The sequence below is a fragment of the Rattus rattus genome, chromosome 1 (assembly GCF_011064425.1).
Source record: "Rattus rattus isolate New Zealand chromosome 1, Rrattus_CSIRO_v1, whole genome shotgun sequence".
In the NCBI taxonomy this organism is placed as follows: Eukaryota; Metazoa; Chordata; class Mammalia; order Rodentia; family Muridae; genus Rattus; species Rattus rattus.
The window spans coordinates 41,511,261-41,522,342 of record NC_046154.1 but is presented as its reverse complement, the minus strand read 5'-3'; the positions used below and the strand labels follow the sequence as shown (position 1 = coordinate 41,522,342).

The window sequence follows — 11,082 nt, the reverse complement described above, 5'->3', positions numbered from 1 at the left end:
CAGGTGAATATTGTCACCTGCTGGCATTGGGGCAACTGGAAGGTGAAGATGAGGTTGAGGCTGCAACCTGGGTCTCTGCAGCACAAAGAGCTGTGATGGTCGAGTGCTCCAGTCTAGCCCGAGCCCCCTCCCCTTTCCATTCTCCCTTAATAAAAACAATTGCATAAATGCCGTTAGTGTTAACCCCTGGGCTGCTGGGGTGATCCTGGCCTTAGGAGGTTTACCTGAGGTCCAGGAGTTTAGCATGGAGAATTCTACTGGAAGCCTTGAATATCTATAGCATCTGGAGGGTCAACTCATCTGGAATGTGTGTCTCCTTTGGCCATGGGGAACCTGCTTCTGTCATTGCAGCAGAATTAATCAGGGAGTCAGAGGGAATCTGGGGCTCAGTGCAGTGTATGTTTGTCACTTAGAAGCTGGGACTAAAGCACTGGTCATTGAAAACACACAGATGGTGGTGGCCTCCAGGTAGGGGGACAGCATCTCTGCCATGTGTATTTCACCAGGAGATGGTTTATTTCTGGTGCACTTCGCCAGCAGGGAGGGAAACCAGGATGGCTACTATACATCTTGTTCATTTCCGGTGGTTGTGGTATTCTCTGTATATAGATCTTTTTGTCTCCAGTCTAGTTGTGAGTTCAATTCCAGTGAAGCATCACAGACTCATATTGACTTTGTAGCTTGTGTATAACAAGTGTTGGGGGGTTTGTTGTTTCCTGACTGGGTTAACCCAGAACAGCCAGTGTAGCCTGAATTGCAGACCTTGGTCCCCATTTTGTGTCTGGCTATAGAACTGAGTTTTGGAGAAGGCTGAAGAAGGTCCAGTTTCCTGGAGGATGGAATCAGTTCCCTGGATAACTCTAGTTCAGAGCAATGCAGTGGCTAAACAGGTGCTCTATGTTGGTGATTAAATGGCCTCTTGTCTGGAACCGACTTGGACTTTCTTGTATTTATTTTCTGTTTTAAAACACCCCAGTTCTGGCCAGTGAGCTGACTTGACGGGTTAGGCTGTTGCTGTCAACCCTGACAGCTTGAGTTTGATCTCCAGAACCCAGGTGAAAGGAAATCACTACTTCCTGAAAATTGTCCTCTAAGTTTTAGTGGCTGTGGCATGTGCACTCTCATATACAAATAAATGGTAAACGTAATAAAAATTAAAATGCAACAAAATAACCCAGTTATGTAATCCTGGGGGCAGAAATCTGAGTTTGAACAATTTATAAAGCCTGTTAAGGTGGTGATATATGCTTGTACATATATGTTCACATAAATATGCAAATGTATACATTGAGGAGATAGGATCGTGTGTAGCCTAGGCTAACTTCAAACTCAGAGTTTCTCAACCCTCTTCTCAGGGCTGCAGTTATAAGCACGAGCCATCACAGATGGTGAGCTCATTATATTTTTATTTTAAAAAGTAAAGCAACTCACAAGTCCAACCCAACCATTGAGTCTTACAGTGTATCAAGGGCCATCTGAATGAAGCCAGGTGGTGCAAGAACTCTCAAACTGGTGGGAAATGGGGTGGCCATACTCATCTTGGGAGTATGGATAGTTGGAGCCCAGGAAGTCTCTGGGCTCCAGGGTCTATGTGAGACAGTGCGGTCTGAGTTCCATGTGTGGAGAACACCAAGGTGTATGGGTGAGGGGGGAACTTCATTGGAATAATTCAAGGAAGGTCCTACTTTCTATTTTCTCCATCGGGAGGGGATCCCAGATTCTAGTGACTTCAGGAGTACTTTCCAGTGTCTTGTTAGTCAGGTTTCCCTTCCAGACCTTAGCTTACTTTTAGGTCCAGCTGAGCAAATGTGGTGGAGGGTGAAAGGTAGTAGGGCCAGAATCCAGAATCAACTTCATTCCTTGACTCATAGTAAGTAGCTACCCTACCATATCACTTGCCCAATGGTGGATTTGTTTAGTGTGGACACCCTTCCTCCTGGTCAGGAGAATATTGGTGGAAAGTGGCTGGTTCCTCTGGAATATTTCTGACCTCTAAACAGAGCACAGTTCTTGCAGCCTCCACACCCTACTTCACCACCATAATGTTTCTGGGTGTATGTTTGCGGCGCATGTGTGTAGCGGTAGATCGGGAGAGGTTCCTACAGCAGATCCCCCGCCAAAAACCAAAAAGGGGGGCGGGAAGAACACGCTTGCTCGGGGGATTTGTTCCCTCCCCTTCCCCTGTGGCCTAAGAAGGAGGGACTGGGTGATCTTTCTTTCTCTTCTCTGTGCATTTCCTTCCTCCTTTTTTCCCTTCGATTTTTGTTTCGCTGTCTGTATTCCTTTTCTTCAATGTTTCTGCCATCTTTCTCTAGCTCGATTCCTACCCTTGAACACTGTGCCTCCCGGGCTTGCCCCATCCTTTCCCCCCCAATCTAGAGACACCGGCACATTGCTCCAGCCCTAAGGCCCGCAGGCCCTTCACGCCAGCAGGGTTGGGGTGTGCGTCCACGTGGCGCTGAGTTTGTCCGCTTTTCAGGTTTCAGTGCGTGATCTCTTCTCTGTCCCCTACCCTGTTACAGGATGACGGAGCGGCCGCCGAGCGAGGCGGCACGCAGTGACCCTCAACTAGAGGGGCAGGAGGCGGCCGAGGCCCGCATGGCCCCCCCGCACCTAGTCCTGCTCAACGGCGTCACCAAGGAAACGAGCCGCGTAGCCCCGGCTGAGACCCCAGTCATCGAGCTAGGCGCGCGCAGCAGCGCGGGGGGCGGCCCCGCCGGTGGGGGCGGTGCCGCGAGGGACTTAAAGGGCCGCGACGCGGTAGCAACTGAAGCTCGCCATCGGGTGCCCACCACCGAGCTGTGCAGACCTCCCGGACCCGCCCCAGCGCCCGCGCCCGCCTCGGCTCCTGCAGAGCTGCCCGGAGACGGCCGCATGGTGCAGCTGAGCCCGCCCGCGCTGGCAGCCCCCGCCGGCCCCGGCCGAGCGCTGCTCTATAGCCTTAGCCAGCCGCTCGCCTCACTAGGCAGGTGAGCATCCCGGTCCCCTGCTGCGTTCTGGGTGCAGGCAACGGTCTAGAGGAAGGGCGATGGCTTAAGACTCCAGGACCAAAGAGCCTAGAGACCAGAGTTCCCTCACCCCCTCCCGCTAGTGGGAAAGCCCCCCCACCCCCCACCCGGGTGAGACAGACTGTCTGGAAGAGCCAGTGGTACTTAGAAGTCGGCAGTTTTGTCGAAACCGGGGTTGGTCGCCTGCACTTTCGAGGGTATAGGCCTATGGGTAGGTGTAAAAAGCCGCGGAGATTGCTGACTACTGTTAGGTAGGAGGGGTTCTTTGAATATGAGTTCTGGGCCAGTGTCTGAATGCCCCTCGGCAGCAGAGGTGAGGTTTGCCACAAAGGGTGAATTCCTCTGGAAGCTGCAGTGGCGGGGGAGACAGGCTGGAGAGAAGGATCTACAAGCGGCTGCTGAGGGCAGCTCTTCTCAACCTCTGCTAGGATGCGGTGAGCAACACTGCTATCCGCTCCTAGCCTTTCTGCCCCATACCTGCGTTGTTGGGACCAGGCGGGTATAATTGGTGGGAGAAGTCGGTCTCCTTGCTGGGCGCCTGTGGTGAGGGAAGCTAAGAGGACGGCAGAGTGTAGGACCAGGCGGTAGGAAAGAATTATAGGACAATGCAGGACGGTAGAGCAGCAGGGGAGCGCTGTCAAGGGTTGGTGAGTGGGGGGCGGGGTGGGTTTCGATCTGTGATCAGAGAGTGATGGTGGGTGAGGTCTGTAGAAGGGGAGACTGTGAAACTCTTTGTGGTGTGGGTATTGCCTGCTGTTCACTGCCATCCCCGTGTTCACCTGTGTAGGTATTTGTCCCTGAGAAAAAGTCTACCAGGATTGAATGGTTGGGGGGGGGTGTTTGTGGTATGTGTGAGTACACTTGAGCACAGAATATGCCGCCCCCCCCACATTTATGTTTTGTTCTATATGTTCACCCTCTTCCTTTCTGTGAATGCTGTATACTCAATTCAATCTGCATTCTAAGTGTGCAGGGGCAGGGGCGCCTTAGAGAGGGGACTGGAGCCACGCAGGGAGAATCCGTCCAAAGAGTCTTTTTGTCTTCTCCCTCATTGTGATCTACCTTCTCTTGTCACAGTGGGTTCTTCGGGGAACCGGATGCCTTCCCCATGTTCACCAACAACAACCGGGTGAAGAGGAGGCCCTCCCCATATGAGATGGAGATAACGGATGGTGAGTCCGTACCCACCCCTCGCCTGCCTCATTAGAGCCATCTGCAGTGGAGAGCAGTGAGGGGATCTCACAGGGTTGAGAATGCCAGCCTGAAACCCCAAACTGCCAGGACGGTTCACCCTGGAGCTGAACTAGGACTGGCCCTCAAGCCGCACCTGCAGTCAGCCACATGAATTCCTACTCTAGGCTTGATCCAGGAAGGGTAGAAACACTTCATGTCCCCAACACCAATGCCTGACCCACAGAAAGTCTCTGAACTGCATCTTGAATCCACTTTGGAATTTCTGACTACTACGCTTGTGCCCATTAAGAGTTTTTTTTTTCCAGGTCACTCTATTATGAGATCCCTCCATCCGTCTTCCACAGTCTGGGCTGAGACGAAGAGTGGCTTATAATGTCGTGGAATATATATATATATATACAGTGCAGCGGCCCCCAGTATAGGTCTGCCCAGTAGATCTGTGATGTTTTTTCCCAGTCTGGAGTTTACCCTTTCAAAACTTCAGGGAACTGCAGGGATGGCAAGGGATGAAACATGGAGTGTGGATGTGGGGATATATATACATATATATATATATATATATATATATATATATATATATATATATATATCTCCAGGGGGACTCAGCACTTTGGGGAACTCTCTGAATATTCTTTGCCTTGGATGACTGGAAATTTAGAGCCCCACCTACTCCAAAAGTTGACTTGATGGTATCTGGGCAGGAGGGTGGTCTCTGGAGGCCCAGGGACTCTGACTGAAGGTGGGGATCCTCACCATCTGTCTGGGGTCCCAGTAGGAAGTGAGTTGAGACGTGTAGAGAGCCAGGACCAAGCCTGGGAGCCTGTAGAGGGTGCATGTATGGGACTTGAACTTCTAGAGAAGATTCTAGAGAGGAAGGGGCTGGTTCTGACAGTACAGAGGAGACACAAGGAACCACAGTAACCCAGAATACAGACGTACAGGACCAAGAGGAAGGGCGAAGGGTGCTTCTGGATGAGAGAGGGTTCTCCAGCTACTGGTAGGTTCTGTAGTAGGTGCTTCTCACTCCTTTCTCTGCCTGTCAGAAAGCTGTCAGGGAACAGTAAAGTGTCCACCCAACACTGAGGTCTCCTCCACACAGGAGTTGGGTGTCTCATCACAGCTCGACTCCCAGCACCAACACATTGCTAACAGCCATCAGCCACCTCAAGGGTGTGAAGTAAGGTGGTGACAGCTATCATTGCTGCCATTTGTGGGACGCTTATTCATGTATCAGATGACTCTTTTGTGTCTTGGTCTTTTTATAATTCTCAACACAAACCCATGAGGTTAATTTTGCTTATATTTCTCAGATGAAGAGATTGAATCTCAGAGAGGTTAGATAGCCCACTCAAAGTCACAGAACCAAGTCCTAGGCTGTAATTATAGGTCTTATACTTTGGAATAAGTTCTGAATTCCTCCCTACCCTCTAGAGTCAGTCAGTCAGTCAGTCTGTCTGTCTGTCTTTCTCTCATTTTGACAAAGATTCGAATGTCCCCTGTCTACTTAGGAGCTCTGATTAGCTCACAAGCATTAGCCATGATGCAAAGGACTGTTCCTCCTATGTTACTGTCGAGTGACTCCCTCTTTAGTCTAGGGGTCTGGGGATACCAACTTGCTTTCTGTGCAGCGGCCCAGTATAGGTTTGTGATGTTTTTCCCAGTCTGGAGTTTACCCTTTCACAACTTCAGAGGACTGCAGGGATGACAAGGGATGAAACGGAGTGTGGGCATAGGCACACACAAATGAGAAAAAGGGACCATCAAGAATCATATGTCCACTTGGTCACGTAAGTCCCAGACTGAGCCATAAACTAACCAGTAGACTCAGACGGCTTCTTAGCCGGCCTGTTCCTTCTCTCTCCCCTTACCCACTTTCCAAGTTTCCATTCCTAGCCCTGGACCCAGAGGTTACTAGAGGAAGGTAAACAGGATCCTCAGGCTGGGCTATTTCTTCTGTACACTAACTTCCCTCATGAGGCCTGGGGCTTTGTGGTGTCAGGGAAACGTTAACCTTAGCCCAGGGCTCGGGAACACTGGCGGAAGCACTTGTGTCTCTTGTGTCTCTGAGAATCCCAGTCATGCTTGGGTACTTGGCTCAGAGCTCTGCACAGGTTCAGTGCTGCACAGAAGTGCATTTGTGTCTCCCGCTGCCTGGCAGTCTCGGTATCAGTGTGACCCTGAGTATCTGGTCCAGCGGCAGTCCTTAGAATCCTTTGCTGGGGCCAGGCATGGCTGTGCATGTCTGTCTTTCTATTTTCTTTCCTGGGGTTGGGGGCCTAGAGGTCTTTCCTTTCCCTTCTGTTCTCTACCCTCCTCTCCATTCTCCCACCTGCGTTCGTGAAAGGCCACTTAAGAAACATATACTGCTTCTGTTACCCCTAGAACCAGATTTCCGCCCTTCTTACCGTAGAGACTATGATATATGGACACTGTCTCCTCTCCTCTTATGCCCATCACTCCACTCAGGCTGCTTCCCTTCCTGTGTCTGGATGGCCTCACTTCAGCCTGAAGTGTCGTTTTTAAAATAAATGCTGCTGCTGAGAAAAGTCTTTGCCAGCTACCTTAGCTAAGCTTGGTAGTTTTGTCACATCATGTACTTGTCAGCTTGCCTTTGGTTGTTTTTCATTGGTTTGTTCCCTGTTCATCATCTCCCATCTCCATTAAAATGTAAACTCCACGAGGGGAAAGACCCTCCCTGAGCCAGGCACACCTTAAACCCAGCACTCAAGAGGAAGTGGCAGGCAGATCTTGAGATCAGAGTTCGAGGCCAGCCTGTTCTATAGAGAGAGAATTCTCGGACAGTGAGGGCTACACAGAGAAACCCTGTCTTGAAAACACACACACACACACACACACACACACACAGAGAGAGAGAGAGAGAGAGAGAGAGAGAGAGAGAGAGAGAGAGAGAGAGAGAGAGAGGAAAAACAAGACATGTTAAATGCTGCACAGCTCATAGGAGGGCCCAGCATGCTCAGACACATGTCATTTATGGAAGGTGATGGAGAGGAAGTGGGTAGAGCTGTGTGAGGTTGGTAACATAGGGCTGGAGAGATATAGATCTCACAGATGATGTGTCAACTGGACTTATGAGATGAGTACTCCTTGCTTTTCGAGCCTTTTGGAGATCTTTACTTGCCTCTAACCCATGTCCTTCTACCCTCAGGTCCCCACACCAAGGTAGTGCGGCGAATCTTCACCAACAGCCGGGAGCGATGGAGGCAGCAGAATGTGAATGGGGCATTTGCTGAGCTCCGAAAGCTGATCCCCACCCATCCACCAGACAAGAAGCTAAGCAAGAATGAGATCCTCCGCCTCGCCATGAAGTACATCAATTTCCTGGCCAAGTTGCTCAACGACCAGGAGGAGGAAGGCACCCAGCGTGCCAAGCCTGGCAAGGACCCTGTGGTGGGAGCTGGTGGGGGTGGGGCAGGGGGTGGCATACCCCCTGAAGACCTTCTACAGGATGTGCTTTCCCCCAACTCCAGCTGTGGCAGCTCCCTGGATGGGGCAGCCAGCCCGGACAGTTATACAGAGGAGCCAACGCCCAAGCACACTCCCCGCAGCCTCCATCCTGCCCTGCTGCCTGCTGCTGATGGGGCTGGCCCTCGGTGATGTGTCTAGGGCTGCCCAGGGCCAGCAGGCAGAGGGGCCTTTAGGCCCCTGGGTTGCTGGGCTTCAGGGCAGGTGGGATGAGAAGCAGGGCGATGGACTTAATGAACTTCCCTTATGGTCTGAACTTTGGGAAGTCCCAACTGACCCTGGGCTGGCATTTCTGTTTCCTGCCTGGAAACAGAAGAAGAAAACAGAGTGAGGTAGTAGGTACTTTTTCTGAAGATGGCACGGTCTTCTCCCTTTCCCAAGCCCCAAGATTTCCCCAATGACGAGGCTCAAGGGTCACTATTTTTTTTGTCTCAAGTTTGTGAGCCTTTTTTTGGACAAGATCTGGGGTTGTCACCTGTTACCCAAGGCATCCAGTTGGCTTCTGCCTTGCCTTTATCCCATCCCGAGCTGGCTGGGGTGGCTTTTGTGGCAGCTTCTGTTCAAATACATAGGTACCCAAGAGCTGACCATTTCTTGAGCCCCATCTTCACCCAGTTCTCTGTTGGTCCAACCAGCTTGCCAGCTGCTGTGGAGAGTCAAGGTGCCTTCTTCAGGGCCTGGTTGGAAATGATGGCCAGTAACCAGACAAGCTGCTCTCGACTAGCTGGGGCAGAAAACCCAATCACCCTTTATGCTCCAGGGAATCAGAGCTCTGATTTTCTACCCAGTGAGACTTGCCTTCCTCTACGGTGACTGTGAGGACCAAGTCAGCAGCCTTGAACATGCTCTGTTGGGCTGTGTGCTGGCACTGAAAGGGAAAGTGACATTAGGGTGAGCCAAGCAAGAGTGTTTGGGCCACTGGGTTTCAACTCCTGCACATCACTGTGCAGGAGAGCAAATGATCGTGTGCTGGTGTGTTGCATGTTGGTGCTGGGGCTATGCAGCCCATCGGCTTCCCCAGGAAGCTTAAAGGGAGCTTCCGGTTGCAAGATGTCTGTTGGCTGACAGTCTGGACTTCCAAATGGAGTACAAACTGTCCTGTAAATACTCTATTTGGGATTCTGCCTGACCAGTTGTTGGTGGCAACTCTTGGCCATGATACAACCCGAGATGCAGCCTGATGCTAAGGCAAGGCGTCCAGTCAGAGCAAGGAAGGCCCTGGCTGAGACCTGAGCACGCATATTTGCTCAGCTTAAACTTTAAGTACTCTCCCTTCACACAACTGCAGTCCCCACGTGTGTGCATAGTAGGTTGGTTTAACATGAAGTGAGTGCCCCCTCTAAAAACTGTACATGAAATTTTTGTAAAGCAAATCCTTCTTCTCCATCTTTTAAAGACATAACTCCTGCAGGTCATTTTGTAAAGTGGAGAATCCTTTTGTAGTATGGACAACTACCCCATTGTTTGTCCCCTGTGTCAATTCAGGTGGTGGGACCGATTTTTCCTGAAGCTAGGCCTCTAATGAAGTTCAAGCTCATGGAACAAAGTGCACAGAAGCCCTGTGTATCTGTTGTAGTATTGGTGTCACTCAGCTCTCACTGCAGGCTTTGCCTTCGAGCTAGAGAGAAAATATCCAAAGGCCCCATTGTGTAATGTGTGAGCCCATCTCTTCTCTGTTGGAGTTTCAGCACCATGGCTTGTTGGCCCCATGGTAAGGCCTGAGCATAGACTTAGGTGGACAGAGATGGATCCTTCTACCTTCTCCTTCCTATTAAGCACTGAGGACCCTCAGGTGTAGGGACAATTTGGTCAGCTACTAAGGCTCTGTGATTCTTTGTCTCATATCGCATTCTGCCAACACACGTACTGCCATGAACATTAAGGTTGGTTCCTTCCCATCGCTTGGGAGTTAGTTCAAGGAGTTGGAGCCATGGAACTGCTGTCCTGGCCTCTAAGGCTATTTGCGTCTTAGTGGAATGATGACTTGGGAATGAAAAATGTGGATCTGTAGGTGGATATGGTTCTGTGCTCTATACCCAGTACAGACACAAAAGAAGCTTCGTTACCCTTAGTACTGACCATGCTGTGAGGTTCCAGCCAGAGTTCAGGACCTGGGCAGTTGATGTTTGTATCATTTAGATTATAAAATATTTTCCATTGAGTTATCTAGATGCCCATTTCTCAAGATTAATATCAATTTCTTCCTGATTCCAAGGCAAGAGACAGGAGTAAGAAAGGGAGAGAGATAGCTACAGTTTCTAATGGGGGCTGGGCAGGTAAGATCTAAGGAAGACCCCGAATTCTGTTCTCATACTCCACACCCCATATCTTTCTTCCTTTACTTCCTCCTTGCCCTTGAGAAGTAGCAGCATCCCAAGAACAATATCTGTACAAAGGGGGGAAAATGTAAGCATGAGAAAACATTGAAAAAAAAAACCAGTGAGGAATATAAGTACAGAGAGAGTCCCGCCCTTCAAGAATAATCCATGTTCATTTGTGGTGGCAAGTGACAAGATGGTACAACCTTTATCCTTTTCCAGAAACAAAAATAAAGGGCACAGCAACTGTAGTGAGCCAACAGCTATTTTGGCCTTTTGGGTGGGTCTAGCAGTACTTGGGATCCCAGTGGTACATGACCCTCTGCCTAAGGCTTGCCTCAGCCTGTGTACATAGCACGCCGTGTCTGTGGGCAAGCCCAGCACTTTCCGTCAGTGTCGTACTGTATGTGATGAACTGTGTTGGTCTCTGTGTGTTTCTGCAGAAGAGGAGTAACTACTCCGGGTACCTTGATATTTGTACAGCCTAGAGACCAACACTGCGGGCGTGTGACTCTTTATTGGGAAAAAAAAAAGGACAAAAACAAAACAAAACAAAAATACCAGTGTGGTGACAATAGTGTGTGTATATATATATAAGGTTATATGGGAAGATTTCTAAATAAAAGTTTTACAAAGGGGCCTGGACTTTGTACTTGGACTTCGCCCCCCTAGAGCCTGCGAATGGGAACATTAAGGGAAAAGGCTGGCAGGGGTTGGCTCTACTGCTCTTAGGAAGTAGGATCTAGCTTCTAGTCTCAGAAAGAGCCCGAAGGGAGGAAGGAGGCTACCCTTGGGTGGGGGGTGTTCCCTTTTCCCCTTCTGCAGGGCTCCACAGGTCTTCAGTATCTAGGCCTTGTGTTTACAGCCCTAGACAGTCTGGCCCTCTCTATGTTGGGTCAGCTTTCTCCTTCTTAGGTCAGTTTTCCAGGTTGGGGCCATAGCTCCCAGTGAGAGCTTAGGATAGACAAATGAAGCTGTTAGCCACCATTGGTGTCTATGAATTTCCTGATGACTCAATGGGGCCTGAATCTTTTACACTTGGCGTCTGTCTGTCTGTCTGTCTTTCTTTCTTTCTTTCT

The 11,082-nt window shown here is 50.1% G+C and overlaps 1 protein-coding gene across 1 annotated transcript; it reads left to right on the top strand.

Annotated features, from left to right (window-relative positions):
- Positions 1-2,522: 2,522 nt before the first annotated feature.
- Tal1 (TAL bHLH transcription factor 1, erythroid differentiation factor) lies at positions 2,523-10,641 on the top strand. The gene is made up of 3 exons (XM_032900141.1): positions 2,523-2,969; positions 4,086-4,180; positions 7,369-10,641. Exons 1-3 carry the CDS (start codon positions 2,524-2,526, stop codon positions 7,815-7,817), a joined length of 990 nt encoding a protein of 329 aa, XP_032756032.1. The 5' UTR covers position 2,523; the 3' UTR covers positions 7,818-10,641.
- Positions 10,642-11,082: the final 441 nt, after the last annotated feature.